Raw genomic sequence first — 13,643 nt, forward strand, 5'->3', positions numbered from 1 at the left:
CGAAGGAAAGCTACAGAAGAAGCCAGTCGTCTTCACAACAACAACCTGAGAGGGGATGCAACTGATCGTTACTCCCGTAGTTACAAGCTCCAGTCCAACATCGCCTATTTCCCCACGCGCTATGCCCTAACCGACAGACGCGCCCGCATTTTCACGAGGCAAAACACATGGCACATCGAAACAAGCCAGCATCGTGGCATGTGAATGTTTTGTGTCGTTGTCCGTCTCGCCCGTACTTTTTGCTCTCTTGCACGATCCCCTCCCCCGCGTTTTACGAAAATAAACGAGCAAAAAAGGGGGGTGCTTCGGCTGTCAGACACGCAAAATTGTTGGGGGAAAGTCCCTTTTTGCGGGGAAGCAAGGGAGAACTTACGGTCGAGGCAAGTTCACGAGCCAAAAGGACGACGATGAAATGGGGAGAATTGAGGGCATTGAGGAATGTCACGAGGGCTGTTCCTGTTTCGTGTTGGGTTCTCCCTGTGCTCTACCTCCATCCGTCGTCTTGCTTCTGATGAAGCAGCTACGAAGATGGTGATGGTGTACAACGTGTTTCAGAAAATGACAGAGGCTCCCCGTCACGATACTTTGTCAACCCGAGGTTGAATCCGCCAGAGAAAGGGGAGACGACTGGCGGTCTGCATGTGGCATTTTCTGACGCGAATATCCGACGGCGCGATCGATGAGGAAGACGGCGTCCCCTCGCCTTGTCTAGGCCGTTCCGTTACCTGTCGGCCGTCGGCTGTGGTCGTTGCTACCCGATGGGTCCATGTAACAACAGGGAGCCTGACTTTCGAGTCTTTCATCTGTCCCTACTCTGGTACATTCTTCGGTTTGTCTTTTTATGCCCCTAATCAGCTTCTCCGTCACACAATGTCGGACAAGAACGCCTTCTAGAAGGTCTGAGCATAAAAGTCGGTGTGATCCAGGGCGACTTGGCTGTTGTGCAACAGGCTGCATGGTTGCACATTTCGTATCGCACGACGTACGACGTACGACGTACGTGTCCGTCTGTGATGGATGCGGTGGCGTTGTTAGGTTGTGGCACCGAACACACGAGGCTCAGTGGCCGTTGGTGAGATAGGAGCTGAAAAGGGGCAGGGGCAACAGACAACACCTACTGTGACTTACGCATTGTCAATGGCCTGTTTTGGCGATGTTGATTGCAAGTGCACCTCGACAAATTCCACAATCCACATATTTCCTCTAATCACAAATCTTAATTACAAGCGATGCAGTCATTCTGAAACGGTCAATTGTCGGCGGTGAGAGTCCTACTGGACCAAAGCGCTTGCATGCTATGGAGCAATAGACATGTCTGTTGCTGTTGGTACGGTGAAGGACGACCTGTCCACTGCCCACCGTCTGCCGTCTGCCGTCTGCCGTCAGTCGCCTGCCGTGCCGTCTGACTCGGCTACGTGTTTTCTTCCGAGTTTATTTTAAGCACGTCGCGATGCGACCCCTTTACACCCTCCTGCCGTCCATCCTTCTCTCCATATCACCGACTGGAGAAGGGCTGAACACAGTTCCAGACTTGAACATGTCTGGGCAGCTTGTGCTGCAGCTGCACAAAAATGGACACGAAAAGAGAGGAGCTCGGCCTCAAGATGGCCCAATGTGGACCTTTTGGCGACGCAGCAGACACGGTACAGAGGGCTACAGAAGGCCAAAAACGGAGACAGGCAGCAGTGGAAAAGACCATCTGCAAGAACGGTGCGGGATGTCAGTTTCTCTGGACCTTTTTTGAGTGCGTCTGCATTGGTCCCGGCTTGAGACAAGAAGCAGCCAGCAAAGGCACGAGTCTCGGTCATCCGTGTCGTGCCTCTCAATTTCCGCCGAAACGTGACTCTGCCCTTTGCTTTGTCGCACTCATCCCCAAGTTGGAAATCACATCACCTGGCCGTCTCAGCCCAAGAAGAACACGACACGTCTCCACGACGCGATGCGACTTCAAACGGTAGTCTCGCGTACGAGAGGCCTCGAGTCCAGCCTTTTACGCAACACCCGTCTCCACGTCTGAGCGCCGGAGGCAGGCCGGCGGAGCCGTGGAGAAAATGATGGAGAAAACTACAAAGTATGGAGTCAGGATGCACTGCATCTCTGCCACTGCAGCCTTGCCATTAAGTGTCTCCATTGTGCGCTTTGTCGTCTGACTTGGCAGGATACTTTTGTTCAATTAAATAACGCGTCGCGTCAAACAACGTCGCGAGACTGTTGTAAAAAAGGATGACGAAACGCAGAGTAATCACAATTTTTTGGCATGCTTCGACGAGCGGAGCAAATTACAGGTCTGGCAGGCGCAGTACCATGTCCCGTTCTTTGTCGAATAGGAGACAAAGACTGTCGCGAGAAAGTATACGTGGTTACAGTCGTCAACTGGTCCAATTCGCAATTTCAGAAACAGCTGCATTTGCAACCTCTACGTCTTTTGCCATCACACAGTGTTTATTTCCACGTCCGCTTGCCATGCGTTGTTTTCGATCATTCTGTTTCTTACGGCGTTCCATTAAGATTTTCAGTGAGAACCATTGTTGGGTTTTTGGGGTTTTTTTGGCCATATTTCATATATTCACGCCCCTTACCTAACCGTTCTGGTGTGCTATATCACGAACAACCTGGCTCTCATATAGGCCCTTCCTCCCAAATGGTCGCCCTCGAGTGGTCATGGCCCGATTACAGCCAGCCATCGTCGATCCTCACGCAATTTTGTGGTCCTTTTCCTTCACTACGCAATTACGTGTCATGGTGTGCCGGGCGGCTGCCCGTCGTCCCTCTTCCGGTCATCTCTCACAATTTCGAGGCAACCTGATTCGATTCTTCCGCATTGTTGTGGCCCCCTTGTCCTCATTGTTCTTGCTCGTTTGGCTCGGACGGCGTTCGTAGGAAAAAAAAAGATACGCCGAAGCGGTTTGCTGAAGAAAAGTTGGTAAATGAGCAAAACTAAAAAGGCACGCTGTAAAGGGGGGTATACCAGTGCTTTTTATACGCGCGCCGCGCACCGAACAATGTGATTGAGATAGATGTTCGGAGTACACGTTTTGTGTGACTAAACGCAAAGAGAAATTGTCCACCAACAGCAGCGATGTCCGGCGCTACCAACTCCACCGTTCCTACGGCGCAACCACTCTCCGGAACCGAACGCGCTCCGAATTGACCGGGCTCTAGTTTTGCCGTACGCGAGGTGCGGAAGCGAGGTCGCTTACATGAGAGTGATGTGACCAGTGTACACGGTACAGCACCGGGACAGCGTTGAATACTGTTGGTACTGGAAAATGTGGCTGTCTCTTCGCACGTTCTACAATAAACCTTGGTTTCGCTGATATATGTTGCAGCGAGGGGCAGAAACAAAGAAATAATTGCAGCAAAAGTCTCATATGGTATAAAAAAGCAATGACGCCGTGGCCGGGAGGCACTAAAAAGACAAAGCACGCTGGGTTGTGTTCCATTGTATATTGTTCGCCTTTCTATATCTTCTAGAAGTACCAAAGTATGAAGTTGGGCTGGGACAGACGAACGGTGTATGTGGCACTTTGTGGAAACCTTAACGCAACTGTTAAGAGCTCTGGAGTTTCATAAAAAAACGCGAAAACAAAAAAGGTCTGACCGCACGGGATGAACGCCATGCTCGCTCGGACTGCCGCCCAACCACGGATGCGTTTGCCGGGGAAAACAAAGTAGGAATCCCACCCGGAACAATGAGCGCGAAAAAAGGGCGAAGCGAGATGGAGGGGCGTGTGCAAAACAAGACAAAACTGATGACTGTAAACTGGGAAAGAAATGGGACAATGTCCAGACTCTTCCTAGAGGATCCTAGAGGATGCATCACTGTGGCCAAACTCAGATCGTTGGCGAGGTTGGCGATGGACAAGAAAAATTAAAAATACATAAAAATAAAATCATGATGGCAGGTCTTGAGACTGCAACAACACCCATCTCACGTGTACCTCGGGCCTCGACAGATTTTTTCACGCCCTTCTGTGGGCGCACGCACTTAACAAACGCGCAATATCATGTCGTCAGCCTGCCGGATGTATCCTATTACGGCATACGATGTACAGTCGAAGTTTCGTCTTGGCTTTTCTCATAATTTGTCGTCAAGGCCTCGAGCAATCTGTGTTTTACAGCAAGAGTGGAATTGCCGTGGTTGTATGGAGCAGGGTGCACAGGTTCTCCTGTATCAAATAATGCCGCTGTAAGGAGGACAAGTACGACGTACACCAGCCAGCCGTGACTTTTGTTATTTCCCGCAGCTTGGGGACCCAAAGGACCCCTTGCTCACCGAAAACGGCCACAGGCCGCGCTCCTACACCGACTTGCCGTCCCGTCTCCCCCGGATCCAGGTTCCAGGCCATGATTGTCTTGGTGCAATGTGCCATTAATTACTCAAACTGACCGTGTCAGTGACATCCCGCGTCTTCGTTTGTTGGTACGGCGTTTTGATAGCTTTCTCCCTGTGCAATTAGCTAAAGCACGGCCGTTTTTATCTCTATGCCGTGTCCTTAGCCAAGTGTGCAGGCAACCCTCCTCATACAATGTTAAATTGGACATCAAAACGCAAAGGTTTCCCCAGAAACCTTTGTTTCGGTAATATTTGCTTCCATGAAACAGACTTCGCAAGTCTTTGGTCAGGATGATGCTGGTTGAACAGACTCTTTCATCTCAACTTTCTTTGCGTGGTGTAAGCCTGGGAGTACACCCCATTTTCGTGACACTTGGTCACGATTGCGACCACGTCCACGGCCACTGCCATCACTTTGTGCACCGTCGCCCCATGTCACTTGTTTGAACATGTCTCGCATGTTGGGTGAGTGGTTGCTGCAGCACGAATGGCACTTACACCCAAATATCCCGACGTACATGACATGTGCCCATAAGACATCCTTGCTGTCTCAAACATGGTTCCTGTGTAGCAGTCGTTTGATAATGTGTGACTGTCTGTTATTGCTTCCGAGCACGCACAGCAGTAATGTTGATCTTTTGAAGCTATCCGAGCCGGAGTGGAGATATGGGACGTGAAATTCTTAAGAGGCGTTGACTCTTAAGCGGAGTTGGATATGGCCGTGCAACAGATCCGGGTGGCTGAAATACATGGTATGGCAAATTTTGGTAAAGAAGACAATTGTCGAAGAAAAGGCAAATTATGAAGAATGATAATATTTCGCTTTGTTCGTATTGCATTTTTTTGATAAACTTTGCTTTGGTGTGTGTGTGTGTGTCCCAATTTAACAAGAGAAAGAGAGGATGACATGACTTTTTTTTCTTAAAGAAAAAATCAGGAATGGGTGGGTCCCCCTTCTTTGCAAACTTATATTATGACTTTATTTCTGCTACAGCAGCAATTGTAGTAGCGAAAATGAAAAATAGGGGAAGTAAACAATGGGTCTTACTAGGAGGTTGACCTCTAGATCGACAGCACGGGAGCTCGACCCCCTGATTGAACGTACAATCATGGACAAAGCAATTGACAAAAAGGGTATTTACCGTTTTGATTACGTTGCGCTGCAACCGGACAGTTGAATGTAAATACAAAATTCCAGACTTTTTCGAGCCTGCTTGAATAAATGGACAATATTAAGAAAAGAAAACAAGGAGGATCAAGAAAACACCCATCAACGGCCGAGAATGAAAAAATGGACTTCAATGTGGAAAGGGGGGAGGGGAAAGAAAAGAAAGACAAAAATGTCGGGAAGAGAATAAGATGTAGGCCTAAAACTTGCGAATCACCTCGCTCGTGGTAATGCTCCGCTCTACGCGGACGCCCTGCTGGTCACCGAGGTTATCCTCACTCTTGCAGCCGCGGCCGTCGTCGCCGGCCCCGCCACCCTCTGCCGTGTTTCCCAGAGACGGGGTCGACCCAGGAAGAGGCGTAGACTCATCGCTGCTTCCTTCGGACCAGACGTGCGTGTTGATGGCGCGACCGCCGATGCTGCTGGTACGGGTGCCGTCAAACGGCCGAGTGTTGGGGAGACAGAAATGGACGCGGTCTTGCCCACCTGTCGTTTGTTGCACCGATGCCAACATAGGCGCCGTGGACGCGGCGGTAGAAGCTGACGAGGTGGGAGGGTGAGGAGGGCTGGCGACGGGTCCAATGGTAGTTTCAACATCCCGCTGTTGCTGTAGGTTCTGGTTTTGGGCGGCCTCGGCGACCGCATACGCAATGGGGCTCCATGCAACCGAGGGCGACTGATGGAAGGCCACGGGCGGTGTGAACCAGTTGAAACCCGGGTTGAACAGCACTCTCGATGCCGGTGCTGCGGCTGCAGGTGGCGCAGGGAAGTCGTCTCGTGCCGCCGTAGCGAGCTCTACGTCTCTTGTGTTGTCTGCAGAGGCAGTCGAACCCTTGTGGAACATGCGGTGGAAAAAGGAAGAGAAGCGTGGCGAGCGTAAGTCTGAGGCCTCTTCCGCAGACGTTGGGACTGCTGGGTAGACTGGCACGCCGGATCCTTTGCGTGATTGACTGCGTTGTTAGTACGTTTCCTTTTAGGAGCCTGTGATTTATGAGGGAAAGGCGACAAGAGAGAAAATGGGAGGAACTCACGTGATAGAGTCCAAAGTCGATATCTGCGTGGTCGCATTGGATCCGTAGGACGTGTTGGAATTGGTCGCGTCAATCATCGACCGGTCGGGGTCGTACGGCTCGTGTAGACCCGGGAAGAAGCGACCGAAGCCGATGGCCAGCAGGTACGTGCGGTAGACGTTGATGGCCTCCTTGGATGTGCCGAAGAAAACGAATGCGATAAATGCGCTGACGACGGGGATCCAGCCCATGTTGATTGCCATAAAGCCAGCGTCCTTGTCCGAGAGCACATAAATGGTGTTGTAGGGATTGGGGCCGTGGTAGTGGTTGGTCTCAAAGTCAGACGGATAGTTCCACGGCAATCCCATGATGATGTTGATGGCGCAAAAGGCCGCAATTAAGGGCGTGTATGGTACCAGGATACACAGGACCATAAAGTACAGCTTGCGCCGGGCGCGCTGGCGACGAGCGTAGGCAACAGAGTTGGTGCTGCCGAGAGCAGCGCGAGAGCTCTCGTCGACCTGGCGGAAGCGGCGGTATGTTTGGACTGAGGCCAGTGGTCAGTGTTTCGCGACGTTGGACATACCAAGTGCACATTGGGGGCAGCACGGGAAAGGAAGAGACAGGGAGACTTACACGTATAGTAGCAGGCGACCATGGTATACAGCAGGGGTGGCAGGATATAAAAGACGAGGAAAAGTGCCGTCGCATCATACTCATTGGTACAGCCACTGGCCGGGGCAATGCCAAACCGTATGCCCTGCACGAAAATCGTGAGAATGATCTGCAGAAAGGGCACCGGAAAGATGATGAGCGACTGTGCAATCAGACGTTTGTGCTTCTCGCGCGGCGACAGACCAGTCACGCGTGTCAGGCCGACCTGTTTTGAGAGGCGCTGCATGATGGCACAGACACTGGTGCTGTAGACTGTAACAAACGCGTACTGGACAAAGGACTGCAGGTCGCACCAGCCATAGCCGAGCCACCAGCTGGAAAAGTCCTGGTTGTGCCAGATGGCGGCGTTGACAAACACAAAGAGAATGAGCAGCCAGAGATTGATGACGAAGACACACGCGGGGAACTCGCCATTACGCCACAGCAGTCGCAGCGGCACCCACGTCAAGACAATGGCAATGGGGCACAGGATGAGGCGAAGGACGATGTTGACGACGAGTGTCGGGGACGTCGGGAGGGAGCCGACGCGGCCACGGATGAGAACACCAGCGTCTGTGAAGTACGAGGCTTCCATGTTGTGTTTGCGAGTGGTGTGTTGGCAGGTTGGTGATGTTTGATGTCGCTTTGATACCTTTCTCGACTTTAAGGACCAGAAGGAAGAGAGGAGAAGGAGAGCAAAAGAATTGAAATAAGAAGCGCATCAACTGCACGCTCTCGTGCTTAAAATAGACACCAGTTTTGCGTGTCTCCTGATGAACGGATAAGGGAAGACCTCTCAGGAGAGACCTCTCAGGAGAGTGATATATGAATTTCTTGTCCCCTTTCCACTATTCATTCCAGCACGGGCGTCGGGGGCGAGTGGATTCTCTGAATAGGGGTGCTTCAGGTCGGCTTTCGTGTGAGCATGGATATATCTGGACATGGGCATGGGATAAGATGGAAGGCCGTGGTGGGCCGGGTATCATGAATAACGTATCGACATGGCCAGTTGGTTTGAGAAAGACGTGAGGGAAATTGCGGAAGAAGACGAAAAATGACAAAGAACAAGGAGGTTGAATAGGATGGGAGGTATCTTATGCAAAGTAACGAGTCGGGCCATTGCCTATGAGGGCATGACAAGACCGTGAAACGAAGTGGAAGGGAGAAGGTTCCTATTGAGCAAAGAATGAGATCCGAGAGGTGACGAAAACTCAAGCAAGATCCTGTGAGCGACTGCGGCGTCCTTATTCACCCGTTAAAGAAAACGAAGGTGCAAAACAAGGCATCGGACCCAGAAGAAGAGAGGCTCATCCTCAATAGACATCCCGATTCGGCAAAATAAGACACGGGTAGTGAGTAGTGAGCAAGCAACCCGGGCAAGCAAGGGCCGACATGACGCCAATCAAGCCAATAGTGCATCGATCCGTCAAAAGGGAGAGCCCGGACGTAGCAACGGCTGATCGCCTATTTGGGGGCGAAAGCCGTGGAATAGCGTTTGGGTCGTTGTGGTGGGAATGCCTGTCGTATGCCGTTGTTTAGGAGGCGGATGGAGAGTGAGGTTGCTCGAGGTTCTATTCAGACCCAAAAGGGGAAGGCGCCTTCCCAATTAGGCAGTTTTCCTATTGAGACGTAGCTCCGGAGCTTTCCTCAAACTTTAAGCTGTTTAATTCACGTTTGCAAAAACGAACGTGCAGCACAAGCTGGCTGCTCTTCACTGCCCTTACAGGATTTTCGATATGCCGTTTCTATTTTTGCTTGCGCGCCTGGCACCGGCTATCTGAGGCGTCATTTCGTCCGCACCGTCGACAGGCGGTCTGTCTTTTCGCCGGTCAGTTTGCGAAGGTCTCGTATCATAGCCGCTTTGGGCGGTGGCTTCATTTCGTCACCAACCGTAGTCCCTTGCAGTCTGATACAGATTTTTTACGAAATGGCCACCCGCTGGTGACTGCTGCTGAGTTTATGACCGTCCTGTGTTGATGTGCAGGCCGTTTTATTGTTGATGGGATCGAGCTGTTGACGTCGTTCTCAATTAAAGTGGGTCATAACGAGCCACAATTCGGCAGTCGCTGTGCACGGGCCATTTTGCAGCATGCGCCACAACAGCTTTTAGATTGGAGAGCAGGCGCAAGCGAGGAGAAAACGCGCCAGTGACAGTGACGCGGAGCGCGATTCCCATGTCTGTGCCTTCCCCCTCTATTTCCTGATCGCATCACCAACACAGACATCACCAACTGTTCCAACGGCATCCAACGCACTGTCTTATCGCACCACCCACCTACCCACCCCCCACACCACCACCACCACCACCACGACAAAAATGTCCTTCGCTATGCGCCGTGGCCTCGGCCTTACTTCCTCCCTTGCAGCCTCGTCGTCCCGCGCGTTCAGCACGACGCCCGCCCGCCGCGTTGCCCGCATCACGATTGTGGGCCACCTGGGTGACACGCCCGAGCTGCAGGCCACAAGCACGGGCCACGAGGTGCTCAAGTACGTGGTGGCCAGCAGCAGCGGCCCGCGCGACAACCGGCAGACGAGCTGGTTCCGCGTGTCGAGCTTCCTGCCCGAGGGCCCTCAGCGGGAGCTGCTGCGCGGCCTGCCCAAGGGCACGCTGGTGTATGTGGAGGGCGATGCCACGATGGGCACGTACCAGGACGCCGAGGGCAAGACCAAGAGCTCGCTGAACATTATGCAGCGTACGTATCCGTACCGCCACTTCCAATTGCCATAAACGACCATGACCATGTCCCTCTCTAACTGTTTTGTAGGCAGCATCGAGGTCCTCAAGCGCCCTGCGCAGACCGAATCAGCATAGACAGCTGTTAGGATGCCGAAGATGAGACCGCTGTAACAACTGTTTGTTGCTAAACGACTCAGCTGTATCGATGTCTTTTGTATACGGGATGTGTTGGAGGGTTGCTGTCGAGATAAATGTATTTTATACGGGGTAAGGGAGGCGATGCGAAACCCAACTCAAAACAAGCTCATCCCAGCTCTGCGAATAATCACTGAATAATACCCCCCAAAAACACACAGAAAACGTGAACTTGGGAAAAGACGACAAAGATGCCAGGTTCAAAATTCAAAATGCACGCTCTCGAGGTCTCGTCTACCTGTCTACCTGTCTACCTAACTATACCAGATTCACCGAGTCCATGCAGCCAAACCCGGCAGCCACACCACCCTCCTCGCTTTGGTCGCCCTTGGTCCGCAGCAGGTAGCCGGCCGTCTCGTTGCGCAGGATGCGTTGGCTGGCACTGCCCGACTCGCTGCCCCAAATGCAGGTTCCGTAGATGCCGAGCTCGCAGATCACGCCGCCCTGCTCGACCTGTCCGTTGCGCAGAATCAGATTCGCCACGGGCGGCGGCGTGATTAGCTCCATCAGAATGTACGACGCCCAGTGCTCAGCGGGCACGGTCTGCAGGTGTGCGGGAATCTTGTACTTGTAATAGTTGTTGCCGCCGCCCTCGCGCTGCGGCTTGAGGACAAACGTGCGGCACGCGGCCACGTCCTGCGCCCACGCACGGGCCTGCCGGCCGGCCGCCGAATCTGTGTCGAGCGGGTAGATGTTGGCAAACGTGCGGCGCAGGGTGGCCTGGCGGTCGGCGTCGGTCACAAAGCGGCTGAGTTCAGAGGGCGCGCCGTCCGCCGAGGCGGACGGCGTGGCCAGCACCTGCTGCACCTTTTTGGTGCCCGCCACCTGCGTCAGCACTGTAGGGCACTTGATGGCGGCGGACCGCTCGACCTGGTAACGGGCCTCCCAGGCCGACTCGTCCGGGTAGTCGGAGGGGCCGTAGCCAGCGCGCATGTAGACGACGGCAACCTCAAACGTCTGGGTAGCCGCGTGGTGGTACAGCAGCGGCCGCCGCGGCACGCTCGTGTCGACGCTCGTCTGCTGCAGGATGGCGCTGAACGGCACGCGGAACACGGGCGCCTCGACGGCGTACTCAATGTGGCGCTGGTCGAACACGTTGCGCTCGCCGTCCTGGGTGAGGAAGATGACGCACCGCGGGGGCGTTCCTGACGTCTTGGGTTCACTGCGCTCGTACACCTCGAATGCGGCCTGGAGGCCCGCCGCAATGTCACGGCTGCTGGTGTTGTCGGGCAGGCTGTACTTGTCACTCGGCGTGTTGGACTTTAGCAGTGGGTACTCTGTCTTGGCCAAAAACTTGTGCAGACGCGACGCTTGGCCCGACAGGCCGCCAAAGGACGCCGCGATCGTATTGAACTCGACCTGCTTGATCTGCAAGTGCGCCTCGGCCTTTCCAGTTGCGGTGTCACCGGCCGTCTCTTGGTGCACCAAGTAGTCCGACCGGAAAATGCCCAGCGAGTGCTTGTGCGTGTAGCCCTCCTTCTTGACGCGCTCGTGCACTGCCCACAGCTTGGTCGTAAACTCATCGCCGCCAGCGACCCTGCATCGTTAGTGCGCGGTCAATCAGGCAGTTCTGTTGTTGACCTGGACCTACTCTGCAACGATGCGCCCCAGAAAGGCCTCGTCTTGGCTAATCTTGGCGTAGAGCTCGTTGTATGCCTGCTGTGCGGCCTGGGCCTCCTCGAAGCACGACCGCGCGAACGGGCTCGGGAACAGCGTTACTGGCGCCGCCATGGCCAAGGTGCTCGCCAGCGCGGCCTCGGTCGCGCTGATGGCCGCTGGAGGTGGCCGCACGGCCAGGCCGTTGGCTATGCTCCAGTCCTTGATGACCTGGACGAGCCGCTGCTGCTCGGCCACGTCCACGGCCGGCGGATATGCTGCGCCGGCGTCCGGCCCGGAAGTGGCCATTGTTGCTCGGGGAGGGAGAGGGGGACAAGAGGAGGGATCGTGACGAGATCGTCCAAGGCCCGGACAGCTTCGAAAACAGGCCGCTTCCACCAATTCAACAAGATGTGCTATAAAGCCGAGATTATGATATAAATAAAAAATATCCAGATGAACAAAGCGACACAATGGAGCGGCCAAACTATTGCGTGCAAAACGCGCAGAAAGCGCAACACTAAAAAGTGGTCGCTCTCCGTAGGTACGTTATTACAAAGCGACAGCCGTGCCCAACCGGCCGATTGAGCGACCAAGCTAATCCCCCCACATCTGCAAAGGACCGAACCGGACCTGAATCAACAAATGCACGCCGTATGACGAGTGTCGTATTGATATTCTGATAAAAAAACTCGGTTGTTTATCAGCTCGTATGTTAGTTTTAATGAAAGCCTGATAGCTCTTTTTTTTTTAAAAAAAAAAAAAAAAAAAAAAAAAAACAACACTTTCAAATTTTAACTTCTGTTAGAAATATTACTTTTGAACCTATTTGATAATTCTTCTAATTTCTTGCATAATTACCGGTGGTGCTGGTTTCAATGTACAATATCGATTACTCAGAGAACAACAGATCTTATTACGGACACCCGAGTCGTGTGAGCCCTCGATATATCACAGACATTTAGAGCCCCCAACACTTGACAAGAGTGCCTTGTGATGGTAGTCTATAGCATATGACAAGAGCTGCTATTTTTGCTTTCTTACATAGCTCAAAGAACACACTCGGCCATCGTTTTGATACCCATATAGCCGTGCCTTTAGAAAGGGCGCATAAACACCATTTAACACGGCATCAAACCGGACGTACAATTATCGGCTGCACGTGAGAGCAATCGACAAGGAATAATGGCTTTCGACGACCGGCTTATTATCAAAGCAAAGGCCGAATTGTAATTAGCCTGAAGCAAAAGTAAAAGAGAGTAAATATTGAAAAGTATTATCGGAGACTTAACTTAATATAAGGAGTAAGTGATAAAAATTCAACAACGGCAAAAATGAAACGCAGCACAACGAGAATATGGATAGATACATATTCTTGTATCGGGGCACCACACTGTGCTACGATGTCCTCCCAGGGCAAGTGCACTCTACGCGTTTTGGCGCGCCTGTTCGTTGGCGAGATTCAGGGCCGTTTTGGCGTCGGGACATTTTCGACCTCCCAAAATAGCCACACAGCCCCCTTGCATCCAGGGCAATCCCGAATCGTGCCTCACCTTTGCGCTAGACTTTATCATTTGTTTCGTCTGGTGAAAAGTAAACCATTAAGGTGTCGACTCGAACGGTGCCTTGATTCTTCAGCGGAGAAGACGGCAGAGGGCTGCATATTTGGCCGGTTTCTGGCACATTTCAAACTGACCCCTTGTTATTTTGTGCCAGCCTCAGATTGCTCTCATCGCCTGGGGACATTTTGAGATTTTTCCCATTTCTCTTTTTTCATTTTCAATTTCATTATTTTTGTCGAATATTTTATCACCTCGACTCCAGTTTCGTCTCACCAAACAGTCTCAAGGAGCTTTGCAAATCAGTGCCGTTCATCTATTGATTTTATGTTCTTCCATTCTTTCAAGTCCTCCAACCAGATGCACCATCGAGTAAGTGGCGAGGCTACATCTTATACTTGTGTTCACCCCAGTTCACCTTCTCCGTGCTCATCGCCATGTGTCATTC

The 13,643-nt window shown here is 52.5% G+C and overlaps 3 protein-coding genes across 3 annotated transcripts; 1 reads left to right on the forward strand and 2 right to left on the reverse strand.

Annotated features, from left to right (window-relative positions):
- Nucleotides 1-5,703: 5,703 nt before the first annotated feature.
- SPBR_00333 (a-pheromone receptor) lies at nucleotides 5,704-7,763 on the reverse strand (the record flags this gene model as incomplete). Its single annotated transcript, XM_040758652.1, has 3 exons — nucleotides 5,704-6,454; nucleotides 6,536-7,061; nucleotides 7,151-7,763. The coding sequence occupies 3 exons, from the start codon at nucleotides 7,761-7,763 to the stop codon at nucleotides 5,704-5,706; spliced, it is 1,890 nt and encodes a 629-aa protein (XP_040618651.1).
- Nucleotides 7,764-9,485: 1,722 nt separating this feature from the next.
- SPBR_01083 (uncharacterized protein) lies at nucleotides 9,486-9,980 on the forward strand (the record flags this gene model as incomplete). The annotated part of the gene is made up of 2 exons (XM_040759401.1): nucleotides 9,486-9,861; nucleotides 9,934-9,980. The coding sequence occupies 2 exons, from the start codon at nucleotides 9,486-9,488 to the stop codon at nucleotides 9,978-9,980; spliced, it is 423 nt and encodes a 140-aa protein (XP_040618652.1).
- A 318-nt stretch (nucleotides 9,981-10,298) lies between these two features.
- Nucleotides 10,299-11,945, reverse strand: SPBR_00489 (glutathione synthase; the record flags this gene model as incomplete). Its single annotated transcript, XM_040758808.1, has 2 exons — nucleotides 10,299-11,577; nucleotides 11,632-11,945. The coding sequence occupies 2 exons, from the start codon at nucleotides 11,943-11,945 to the stop codon at nucleotides 10,299-10,301; spliced, it is 1,593 nt and encodes a 530-aa protein (XP_040618653.1).
- Nucleotides 11,946-13,643: the final 1,698 nt, after the last annotated feature.

The sequence above is a fragment of the Sporothrix brasiliensis genome (assembly GCF_000820605.1).
Source record: "Sporothrix brasiliensis 5110 chromosome Unknown Cont19, whole genome shotgun sequence".
Classification (NCBI taxonomy): Eukaryota; Fungi; Ascomycota; class Sordariomycetes; order Ophiostomatales; family Ophiostomataceae; genus Sporothrix; species Sporothrix brasiliensis.